The 12,839-nt window shown below is 43.6% G+C and overlaps 1 protein-coding gene across 3 annotated transcripts in view; it reads left to right on the top strand.

Annotated features, from left to right (window-relative positions):
• Positions 1–12,839, top strand: part of hps5 (HPS5 biogenesis of lysosomal organelles complex 2 subunit 2) — a 41,828-nt gene that overhangs the window by 17,711 nt on the left and 11,278 nt on the right. The window contains exons 7-16 of one of the 3 annotated variants that reach the window (XM_036535742.1): positions 2,457–2,675; positions 2,788–2,857; positions 2,947–3,037; positions 3,129–3,307; positions 3,816–3,974; positions 4,715–4,874; positions 5,341–5,455; positions 8,856–9,002; positions 10,869–10,937; positions 11,902–12,455. In XM_036535742.1, coding sequence (XP_036391635.1) covers positions 2,457–2,675; positions 2,788–2,857; positions 2,947–3,037; positions 3,129–3,307; positions 3,816–3,974; positions 4,715–4,874; positions 5,341–5,455; positions 8,856–9,002; positions 10,869–10,937; positions 11,902–12,455 — 1,763 coding nt within the window. Of the gene's footprint in view, positions 1–2,456; positions 2,676–2,787; positions 2,858–2,946; positions 3,038–3,128; positions 3,308–3,815; positions 3,975–4,714; positions 4,875–5,259; positions 5,456–8,855; positions 9,003–10,868; positions 10,938–11,901; positions 12,456–12,839 lie in introns of all 3 variants that reach the window. The other 2 variants (XM_036535741.1, XM_036535743.1) reach the window with 2 other exon arrangements.

Raw genomic sequence — 12,839 nt, 5'->3', positions numbered from 1 at the left:
TGGTATTTCCATGACATGAACGCATTGCGCAGGTTGCTTTCTGTTTCACATCAATTTAATTGTAACGGAATACAGTTACTCATATTTTGCATTTTAAATACGTAACGCCATTACATGTATTCCGTTACTCCCCAACCCTGCAGTCAAATAATTATCAAACAGTTATCAGTTAATTATCAGTTAAATCAGACAGGCAGTCATATAAGTTATCAAAAATGTATTGACATGCATCGGCGCAAGAACTTGTCTGACATAGTGCGGCATCATGAACAGCAACATACTAAGATAAAACAAATAAAATAAAACAAAACATTACCCCATTAATAGCACAATATAAAACATCAGTCTAAACAACAATGTAAGCTTAAACATTAACAGTCCCATGAGCCTTTGCGCTTGCAACGTGGAACTGACAACAATTAGAGCAACCACCTTCTCCGGTCGCTACAATAGTAATCCTCCTCCTGGACCTAAATTTATTTTCAAAATCAAACTGAGAATGGGACTAAAGGCCATTTAGATAATAATTGTAAAAGTTGTAAATACACTATATGGACAAAAGTGTTCGGAAGCCTGACCATTACATTGTAATGACATTGTATTCAAATACATATACTTTAATATGGAGTTGGTCCCCCTTTTGCAGCTATAACAGTTTCCACTCTTCTTGGAAGGCTTTCCACAATATTTTGGAGTGTTTCTGTTGGAATTTGTGTCCATTCTGTAGAGCATTTATGAGGTCAGGTGCTGATGTTGGACGAGAAGGCCTGGCTCGCAATCTCCGTTCCAGTTCATCCCAAAGGTGCTCCATGGGGTTGAGGTCAGGGCTCTGTGCGGGCCCGTTAAGTTCTTCCACACCGAACTCATCAAACCATGTCTTTATAGTCCTTGCTTTGTGCACTGGGGCACAGTCATGTTGGAATAGAAAAGGGCCTTCCCCAAACTGTTGCAAGAATGTTGGAAGCATAGCATTGTCCAAAATGTCTTGGTATGCTGAAGCATTAAGATTGCCCTTCACTGGAGATAAGGGGCCTAGCCCAAACCCTGAAAAACAGGTGTGGCCGATTACTTTTGTCCATATAGTGTAAGTTACTACCTACAAATGTTTTTAATTAAGTAGCAGTGTCATTGGTGTATTTAAAAATACTATTTCATGAGCCTGTATAAAAACGCGTTGGGTTCCTCAGAATTATACGGCACACTTCAGTTTGCCTCACGGCACACCAGTGTGCCTCGGCACACCGGTTGAGAACCACTGCCCTAGTGCATCACAGGAGGGGAGATTTTGCACTTCTGTGCCTAGAAAAGCTCTTTGGTTGATTTCACAGTATATTTGGGGTCATTGTCCATCTGTACTGTGAAGCACTGTCCTATCAGTTTTGCAGCATTTGGCTGAATCTGAGCAGATAGTATAGCATACATGCCCATGCCATAACACTGCATCCACCATGTTTCACAGATGATGTGGTATGCTTTGGATCATGAGCCGTTCCTCCCCTTCTCCAGACTCTTCTCTTCCCATCATTCTGGAACAGGTTGACCTTAGTTTCAGCTGTCGGGGTTTGTACGCAGTATGGAAAAGTATGGGAAAGTATAGAATTTGATTTTAGTCATTTCCAGGTCTGGATAACTATGGAAAAAAGAAAAGAGAGTATGGAAAAATATTTGTGTTTCTAGACTATTGCCCCTATTCTCTTTCTTAAAATATAAAATTCAGAATTTCTAAAAAATAAGTTGATCATACAAGGACAGTGTTTTTCATGGTGTTTGGAGCAGGCAGCCAGCGCAGCCAAAATGTATACCACTGTGTGAGAGATTGCGGGTCAGAGTGAGCTTGATGTTGTCGAAAGCAAGGCAAGAAGCCCGGCGTGTGACTAAACGCACACTCCTACGCAGAGCTGCCTCTACGCCTGTACATCACAGCCTGCAAACAGTTCTTCCCCAAGTGCCTCATAACTGTACCAAATCCGGACATCCACAACCAAATTAGTTTGAAAGAAAATGTGACAAAATCTTTGAATTGAATATATACTGTATTTGGCAACATAATAGCATACATAGTCAGAATGTAACGTACATGTTAACAGTTGGATTTTAAAACCATTTATTTACATAATGAACATCTAGCTGTTTGTACTCAGATTTCAAATATGGTCTGAAAAATCTATGGAGAAGTCTGGAAATTTGAGTCTGGAAAAGTATGGAATTTTGAAATGGAAAATGTGTAGGAAGCCTGATCTGTCCAAAGAATATTATTCCGGAACTGGGCAGGCTTTTTGTATGTTTTCTGGCAAAGTCTAATGTGCCCTTCCTATTCTTGAGGCTTACCAGTGGTTTGCACCTTGTGGTAAACCCTCTGTAAAACACCTGCAGTTCCATTATGGACATAGAAGGGATTCAGAACTTATGCACATGCTCAGTGTAGCCCTCCCTGATGGGTTCCTCACTCCATGCAGAGAGAAGTTCTGGCGGGTCGGGAACAAGGAACGGGATGGGGAGTTTGGGGCTTGCTTCTTTCCCCAAGGGCGTGGTTTGATGGGGGGCCAGTCCCCACTCTTGTACTGCGCCCGCCCAGGGTCACGCATATGGGAAGCCAGCTTTAATGGAGAGGTGCTGAGCACACACCAGTTTAAGCAGCTGCTGGCGTGTCCCCCTGTGCCCATCATCTCCAACAGGTGAGCCCCTTTGTCTATGCCTTTGTGCCTGTGCTTGCTTCCCTGTCTTTGCAGGTGTGCCAGTACCAGAACACATACAACAGTTTGGTGACTTGGATGACTCTATCTGCAGGTGTGAGCCACAGTACAGTCCTGCCCAGAGGGGCCCCCAGTCCATGGCTTTTCCAAGATTACTCTACCTTAGTACCAGTGCATCCTCACTTCCAGGACATGATATGGTTTTGTGTGCTTTCAGCAGCACTCCCAGTGACTGTTGTCTGTATTTAGCAGCAGTGATCAGAACTTGCTGACCTGGACTGACTCTGCCATCTACATCTTTGTGCCTCAGAGTGGCCAGGTCCTGCTCTGGTCTGAGATTAAAGGTGAGAGACCTAATCGGAACCAGGCCTGGCCTAAAGTCTGCTGCCTCAGATGTGTTTCAGGCTCTTTACTCTCTCTCTATCCCCAACTCAGATGTCATGGAGATAGTGGTATTCCGAAGTGAGCTATTCTGTCTTCATGGTGATGGGCACCTGTCACACCTGTTGCTGCTACCGGTGGAGCGGTGTACAGAGAGACTGCTGAGGCGAGAGAACTGGGTCCTGGCTGCCACTGTCTGCTGCATGTTCCAGAATGCTATCACCCCCTGCAGGGTGAGGGCGCCATGGCACCAGCGCTAACTCTGCCCTTCCTGGGCTGGTGTGTGGCACAAAGAATAGAGTCATTGATAAGCCTGAGTTTCATTACTGTTAAACCTGCTCCCCATTACTGTTATCCTTGTGTTCTGTTACTGTTTAAATCTGCTCCCGTTACTGTTTCCGTTACTGTGAACCTTGCTCCCCAGTGCTGTTCTCTGTGAACCCAAGACGGGTAACCCTGCATCTCATTACCTTCAGCCCTCTGCCCCATTACTTTCAATCTTACATTCAGCTGCCATAGTAATCGGTCATTCAGTGTGGCTGAAATGGCATCCTTAAATTCAAAATGAAGTGGCCAGCATTTGATTATATAAATCATTGTCATCTTGGTACAAGTTACAATTGGCTGTAAAGGCCAAGGGATCACATGGCTTAATAGCAAGAGGAGAGTTTCTACCATGCAGATCTTTTTCATGCTGAGACATAGAATAATTAACTACACCTGACTCCACCCCCCACTCAGGTTCGGAAGTCCCTCCCCATCGACCGCCTGGAAAACCTGAGATCACAGCTCAATAGCTCCACTCATCAACACTTGATAAGCCAATTAGAGGAAGTGATCTCCAAATTGGAGCCCCTCGACTCTGCATCCAGCAGCCGGAGAAGCAGCATCTCCTCACATGTCAGTGACATCTAACAGTGCTCTCTGTATTAATGCCTACGCCAAATGGAATAAGAACAAAAATATGATGCAGCAAAAAATGTTTAGGTATTGGATGTGTTTGTTACACCTTCAACAAATGTTTTAAAAATTATTAGACTTTTAGATGTTCAGAAGACATTAGGGTCACATTCACACCCTTTTAAAAACCAGGGTCACATGCACACATTCATGGGTTGCTTCCTGTAAAGTGTTATTATGTTCTGGCACTTCTGACAGAGATTCTTGGAGATTCTCAACCACAAGATCTTGGATTAAAGTCTGGAGGCTATAGGACTTTGGTCTGTCATTCTGTCATTACTATAGAATAGTTACTGACAGTACTATTTTGTCGGGTTTGAATAAATTTGGATGAATGTGGAGAGCACTGTGTCATACCTAACGTGTGTACACACACACACACGTGTATGTGTGTGTTTCACAAATCTCACATTAAATAACTGACAAACTATAAATACTTAAAAGAAATTGTCACTTTTCATAAAATTGCAATATCACTTCAGTAGTTTCATACAGTACTAAGAAAATATTGTTGTCTCATTGGCCAAAGTACTGAAACTGCAGGAGCATTGAAGAGTAGTAAATAAACTTAATCAGTCCGTAAAGGCTTTTTGGTCTACAGCCTTTTACTGTATGTGGGAATGTAAAATTTTATCATCAAGTCATCTTTTCTGCTGTTTCACAAAACTGTCTTTATGTAGGAGAGTTTCAATGTGTTGGACTGTGGAATCTACCGCGTCATCAGCCGCAGGAGTAGTCAGTCAGATGAGGAGACAAGTTCACTGATCAGCCAGTCAATGTTGGAAGAGGAGAGACTCAAGGAGTTCACCTTTGTGCAGGAGGACGAGCCAATGGAGCAGGGTAAGGGGTGTGTCCTTTAACTTGGATATGGCCTCAAAGTCAGTCCCCTTTGGAGCTCTCTGACACTTGACAACATGACACCCAAAAACAGTCAAGTCAATTCAAGTTTATTTATAAAGCACATTTAAAAACAACAGTATAAAAATCAATAAATAAATAAATAGACAAAAGACAGGATACTTGCTAAAACAAGGCACCCCAAAAACTGAAATACAGGCAGTATAGGTGCCTTGGAAAATGATTACATTTTTAAAAATCTTGATGCTGTTTGACATCACTTCCATGGTATGATATTAATGTGACAAAATTAATGTGACATTTCTCTGTCATGACCATGTCTCTGTTTGTTCTGTTTTATTTTCTATTGTTTCTTCATTGCTTGGAGCCTCCTGCGCTGTGTTTATCTGTATCATCATCTCACACTCCACTTCCATTTCTGCACCCACCAACCACCCCAACCCACCAGATCCCCCGTCTGAGCGCACAGAGCCTGACCGCCCTGATCTGGGCCTGCACTTCCACCTCCCCCTCCCATTCCGACCCAAACCCCCCCGCGCCACCCTGCAGGCTGTCAGAGACAGGTAAGCAGCAGCTGGAAACATTGGCCGCATCCATCAGCGTGATGTCACATCCTTTTAGTGGAAGGGTCATTATCTCTGAATTATCTCTGTCTTATTGCATTAATGATTTTCTGTTAGGCTACTGTTGACATGGAGGATGTAGTATGCTCTTGGTGTTACACGGTGGTAACCTCACAGAAAGAAGACACTCTTGACAGTGTCACATTCATATCCGAAATGAAAAGATTGGTCTGGTTGGTCCCCATGAATCTATCAATAAATGGGTTCCATGGTAAGGGTGAGATGTGATGTGGGAACAGTAACAGTGCCGTGCTTCACTTGTGCACCTTCATCTTAGCTGCCTATTATGGGATGCCTGCTGATTTTACATTAGATCTCTAACTAATGTTAGAACTAGTGTTGCAGGCGGTCTGTACTGGCCATACAATGTAGATTGTGCTGAAGCTGAGCTCAAGGTCAGTGTAGCGAGACAGAACTAATCTGATCCAAGGTTACATATATCAAATACAGTCACTGGTACAATAAAGTGCTGCTATACTATCTAGGCAGAAATGTGCTACAAATGCAATGTAAGAGAGAGTGCTACAATTACAAGCCAAGAATCTTAGATTTACAAGGTCAAATGGCAAGAGCGTCAGTCCAGGTAGAGTCTGAAGAGGTGTGTCTTCAGCCCACGTCTGAAAGGTTGGAGTAAGGGAGTTGTTCTCAGGGGGGTGAGGAGTTCATTCCACCACTGGGGGGCGATGATGGAAAAGCGATGTTGAGAGGAGCGTGGACCTTTCGTTCTCTTGGTGAGAGGAGCAAGGCCTCCGGATATAGCAGAGCGAAGTTGTCGAGCAGGTGTGTAGGGTAGGATGAGGTCCTGGAGGTAGGTTGGGTCTTTTTTGCAGCAGAAAAGGTGAGAGTCAGGGTTTTGAAGCGGATCCTGGCTGCGATCGGGAGCCAGTGGAGGGATCTCAGTAAAGGGGTGACGCGGGAGAATTTTGGGAGGTTGTAGATCTTCGCAGATGTAGAGGAAGGCATGGTGCCGTCAACAGTAACTGAGAGCTCTTGAAGAGGAGAGAGCTTGGCCAGGATAAACAGTAGATTTGTCTTATCCAGGTTTAGCTTTACGTGGCTGGAGGCCATCCATTTGGAGATGTCGGCCAAGCATGTGGGGATATTCTCGTTGACCTGGGGGGTGGAGGGAGGGAAAGAGAAGATTAGTCATCGGCATAGCAGTGATAGGAGAAACCATGTGAGTTAATAACTGCACCAAGCAAGTTGATGTAGATTGAGAAAAGGAGGGGTCCCAATATAGAGCCCTGGGGGACACCTGTAGTGAGGGGAGTGGGTGTGAATGTGGAGCCTTTCCAGTAGACCTGGGAAGATCTACCGGTCAGGTAGGACCTGAACCAAGAAAGGGTGGTCCTAGAGATGCCAATCTCCGAGAGCTTGGCGATGAGGGTTGGCGGGTACTGTACTTCCTTTCACCTCTAGTTTGGACAACCTGTGCTCTCTCTCTTGTGTGTGCCTGCTTGTTAGTTTTGGTCTACAAAACTGAGATGTAGGTAAGGAGGGTCTGTGTGTATAGTCTGTGTGCGAAGACTGGGTGGCCTAATGTATGATTTTAGTGTTTTATGAAGGGATTGCAGTATATGTGTTGTGTTGGATTTGTTCTGCAGTTTACTGATTTAACAGCAGTTTGCATGCTGTAGTGTTTTCATCTGATTAGGTATGTCCTTAGGTATGCATTACTGTTATGAGGAAAATTACTTTTGATTAGTGCCTCTGCTAAATATAAAAATATTAATGATAATAATGCTACAATGATGCTTATTGAACATTTTAGTGCAAATGTTTAATAGCTTTTCTTCATTTGTTGGACATATATAGCACATTTTACATACTGGAGTACACTTTTACATGTGATCAACTCATAGCTATAAATAGCTGAGTAAATGTCAATAAAAAAATATTATATACTGCACTTATACGTTTATTCATTTGGTAGGCGCTTTTATCCAAAGCAACTTACATAGGTTACAGTTCTTTACAATGTTATCCATTTATACAGCTGGATATTTACTGAGGCAACTGTGGGTTAAGTACCTTGCCCAAGGGTACAGCAGCAGTGTCCTAGCGGGGACTGAACCGGCAACCTTTCGGTTACAAGTCCTGCTCCTTAACCACTATGCTACACTGGTGCTATGCTACCTCTACAATTAATAAAAAAATTTACTTCATGTCCATTATTAAGAATTGTAAGGCTACTGTTGCAGTAACAGTGCGAGGAAGAGAACGTGAGTACATTCTGCGACCATAGGATGTACAGAAAGTACTTTAGAAAGTACCATTCACGGGTGTGTGTGTGAAAAAAGTCGGATTGCATGAGTGTCACCTGTGTTGCACATTCAAAAAGGTTAAGGTTTGTAAACCCATGCCCATGGTGAAATATGGTGGGGGTTATTATGTTTTGGGGCTATTTCACAACTATGGGCATGGCAGCTCTCATTAAGATAGGTGTAGCTGTTACCTCTTACATATACCAGGACATTTTGGCCTGATACCAGGTTTCTTCAGCTAAAAAGCGAAACCTTGGCCTAAAATGGACATTCCAGTATGACAGTGATCCAAAGCATTCATCCAAATCTACAAAGACACGGTTAATTGAACATATAATTACAATAGCTAGTTGACAACCCTAATCTTCAGACCTCAGTCCAGTTAAACATTAACCAAAAGATCTGATAGACTTCTGCAAGGGAGGCAACGTTAGAGCTTCCCCTCATAACTTCCAGAACCTTATATGCCACAGGAGGTGTCTTGTTGATGTTATGTAAATCGTCCATGGATAGATTAGAAGTAGATTACACTAGATGTAGTGGTGTGAATAAATGATAAAATCCTCTTTCCTGGTATAATATTACTTATGTATGATATGACTTTGTGCTGTGCATTGTGTGTGCTTAAAGCGCAGTATTTTAAAGTTGAAAAAAGATCCAGTGCATACATTTATAATACGTTTTCTGTTAATCAGAAAAGTTAATTAAGGCTGTGAATAAATATTGAGGGAGATGGATGTGACCATGAGCCTAGACACATTTCTTATTTAGAGTGAAGGACAGAACAGCATACTGTAGCCTCCCTTTTTATTTTATTAGAACTTTGGCCATTTCCATTCCCTTTACTTTGTGATGGGAAGCTGAGCTGGAAAATTGTTAGTGTAGTTGTGAATTTGCATTATTTGAAGACAGTGCCCATTCATACCTGGAAGGATAATTATGTTCATCATATTGAAAGATAGACATTCAAAGATGGGTTATAGAAACAATCAGGCAAGTTTAGCCAGACAGCTGTGACACCCCTGGTTGTATTTTAGCTTGGATTTTTATCCTGTATGTGTGTGTCTGTGTCTCAGTGTGTCCAGCTTTGTCAAAAAGACCACAGAGAAGATCAACACCCTCCAGATGAACTCTGACCTCTGGCCTCGCCCTGACCAGAGGGAGGGGGGGGTGAGTGAGGCAGTAGTCAGCACAGCTGTATTCTCAGAGGAGGTGAACGCAGAGTAAGTTATAGCTGGTTGTCAATGACTGCCTTTACTGCACTGCAGAGTTTGTGAGTAATGCTGCTGATAAACAGAAGCTATACAGTGAAGATTTTATAACCTTTTTTTTTGTATTGGTATTCACATCAAATGTAGAGTACACATGGTAAACTAGTGTTTTTTAGACCAATCCAAGTAGATGTTGTACAGGACTGGCTGAACTAATTATTGTCATTATGAGAATTATAGTGATCAGAGCTTCAATGCACTCATGCACACTGTATTAAAAATAGTGTGAAAATTTATCTGCTGGTTTTACAGTTTGTACTGTATATACATGTTAATACTTTTGGTCATAGATTTATTATGTTCTTGCTGATAAAAAATTCAAATTAGTTCAGTTTACTTTTCCATGTGGTCCCTGAGAGGGAATGAAATTATGATTGGCTGTTTGGGCTCTGTGTGATTTATGAGAGAGACGGAGATTCTGATTGGCCATTCTGATTGGAAATTCTGTGTTGTCCATGAGAGAGAGGTTATTAGAGTTCTATCCCCTCTATGAGAGAGAGAGAGAATGAGAGAGAGTCTGATTTGCTGTTGGGGCTCTGTTGCCCCTTTTCACCAACGCCGAGGGCCGGTTTTGAGCCGGTGCCTAATCTTCAACCAGTTCTTCGCATTTCGACAGCCAACGAACCGGCTCTCGGCCAGAAAAACTGGTTTGAGAGTGGCACCAACTCTTTGCTGGTCTAGAACAAAGAACCGATACGTCAGGAGCTGGGGGCAGGATTATCGTGACGAACTAAAACTTTGTGACCACCATTTTTAAAAAACCAGAGCTAGTGTAGCGTCTAGTCTGCCTAAAAAGAAGAAAGAAGAAGAAAAACCAAAGTTTTATTTTTTACAAACATTTCGCTTTGTTGTCAGCCAGCTATGCATTTCTTAGCTGTGTAGCGAGCTACTAATTTCTCACATCGATGTTACAAACGTAACATTGATAGCTAGCTAGCTAGCTGTTGGTCAGCTAACATTAGCCAAGCAAGCGTAGCTTCTAATTTCTCACATCAGTGTTACGTTTGACGTTCGTATCATTGATGTGAGAAATTAGTAGCTACGCTCGCTTGGGTAATGTTAGCTGACCAACAGCTAGCTAGCCAGCTACCGTAACCTTGGTAACAGTAGCTAACGTTTAGCATGCTAGTTTTCTAACAATTGCCATTGATTCACCTATCAATGTCACTTAACATTTGCTTCACAAGGCTAAAATTGTATAAAGTGTAGTGGACAAGTTTGTTTTTTTAAAGCACTGTTCTCTGTTTTTGTTGTTGTTTGTTCCTGCTAGCTTGCAGTGGCGGCTGCAAGCTAGTGAACCACTATTGTTTGAGTTTCGCAATAGCACCACTTCAGACAATTTCAGACAATCTGCCGTGTTTTCGGGGGCATAATCATTTACTCTATTCTAGCGATTGGTGTCGACTTTTTGTGAATTATTTGTTTTATTGTTAATCAAGGAGGATAAATGGGAACAGGTTGAAAGTAATGATAGATTTAAAGGTAGTGCTTGGGCTTCCCCCGTTTCCAGCTCACCAGCCACCACTGCTAGCTTGGCGCCAGCGAGAAAGCGGAGACGTATACAGTGACGTAATGACATGGCTCTATGGTGGCTCTCTGCGCGTGGAAAAGCAAACCCGTTCTGAGAAGGTTTGCAAGTTGAAGCAACTCCGAACTGGCACTAGCACAAGCCCAGAACTAGCACGTAGTTCGCGTTGGTGGAAAAGGGGTAACATAGTCCACGAGAGTGTGAGATTCTCATTGGCTCCTTTGGGTCTAGTGTGGTCCATGACAGGGAGTGAGATTGTGATTGGCTATTTGGGCTCGTTTGTGGCACAGGCTGAATGCTGAGCGGCACAGTGCAGATATTGACCTGCAGGAACTGCGAGAGGCCACTGAGCGAGCGATGTGAGAACCGGATACATACACTCACTCACGGTCCACATGATCAACACACTAACATACCCACATCCACATACTCACACACACTCACCTACTCTTACATACTCTCACACACTCAGACATACACTCTCACACATTTAGGGTGCTTTCACACTAGAGCTTTTGGTGTGGACCCAAGTCCGCTTGAGCCGTTAGTTCAGTTCATTTTGTTGATGTGAACGCTGTTTTCCGAACTTGAGTGCGCACCAGAGACCATACCCGAGTCCTCCAGAAAATGGCGGTCTGTGGTACGGTTCACTTGAACTCCAGTGCGGTTTGCATTTGGTGTGAAAGCTACCCGATCTAAAACCAGGAAGTAAACACTATTGATGACGTGTAATTTGTTATTTGCTTGTCGCGTCTAAGAACTATTCAGGAAATAATTGCAGGTTGCCACACTGTTCACTCATCTTGAGGGTATGCGTGTATGCTCTGCAAGCAAAGCTGCAAATTCATTCCGCATTGCCGCCTGTTTCCGCAAAAACCTCCTTATCTGAGCAGCTCATATCACTCTCAGATAGCGGGAAGCATTTATGGCATAGTGAAAATGCCGAACACGGTTATTTGGTGCTGACACTATATTAACAAAAAGATGAATAAGAAAATTAGTGTGGCTTTCCATTTTGCCCCTCTTTTGCATCGTTGCCTAGCGACATTGGCAAATAAACGCTGCACGCTCCTTACGTGTTGATGCCGTAAACGCACCAGGGTTCGCAAACCAAAAAATGTAATGTGAACGGAGACCAGCGGGGGCAGGGGGAGGGGGGAATCGTCGCACTCGAGTTCGGACCAGCAGAACGGACCAAGTGTGAAAGCGACATTAAACATTCATTCACTCAGACTCAGAGATATACTTAAACACACTCACACACCTGAACACACACACACACACACACACACACACACTCTAACCTGTCCTAACCTGTCTCAGCTCTCAGGTTCAGGACCCAATGGTTCTCTTTGACCCAGCCTGTCTGGGGGATGTTCTGCGAGAGTGGCTACTTGTTCTGGAGCGGGTACTTGGCACAGTAGTTCCCCAGTCAGAAGATGAGAGACCCCCAAGTGTGGAGAACCTGTCTGGAGAGGGCTGCGAAGATGAGCAGGAAGGACAGGCAGCAGAGGGCATGGCAACGCAGCTGAACCAGGAAGCACAGGATGAGAGCCGATTGGGACCTGGAGGTGGTGAGGAGGGACCTCCAGTAGAAAGCATGGCCTTCCTGGAGCCTGTTCGTGTGTGGTCCCCCCAACCCCTGCCCTCTGATCTCCAGGCTGACCTCTACCAGCTGGCTTCCCTCAGTTTGGACCTGGGCTGTTTCCGTGACAACAGCACCTGGGAGACTGGCAAGGGAGGTGAAACTGGTGGTGTGTGCTCCTTTCTCCACCATTACTTCTTCCTATTGGATCCAGAGCATGTGCGACATGCCTGTCTGGTGCGGTACAAAGACCAGCCTGAAGTGCACACTACATACGTGGCAGGTCTGCGGGGTGAGTCACACCACATACATGACTGGATTGAATGGACTTTATTATTAACACCTGAAATAAACTATGTAATAGTTTATTGTTTATTTTATGAATTATAACAAAATTATGTTTGTGCAGAATTCCCCCACCAGTTTCTGGGGGTACACTCCTGATTAACCGTTACTTGACAAATTCACATTTTCTGGGAGCTTCATTTGGTGTGAGAATCCCCCCTCACGGTGTAGTTCTGGCTGTCTGAACTCCCTGACCACATGTGCAGCTACATAGACATAAATACATTTCACAGGCTGCATAAATCATGATTAGAAAGAAATTTTAATGCTCTGTACACTTTTTTGCTAACAGCCTGAAGCTCAGTCCTGTTACTTTTCCAACTACAGTGGT

This window comes from Megalops cyprinoides, chromosome 8 (assembly GCF_013368585.1).
Source record: "Megalops cyprinoides isolate fMegCyp1 chromosome 8, fMegCyp1.pri, whole genome shotgun sequence".
Classification (NCBI taxonomy): Eukaryota; Metazoa; Chordata; class Actinopteri; order Elopiformes; family Megalopidae; genus Megalops; species Megalops cyprinoides.
The sequence above is the reverse complement of the archived record's forward strand: the minus strand, read 5'-3'. Positions and strand labels throughout refer to the sequence as shown.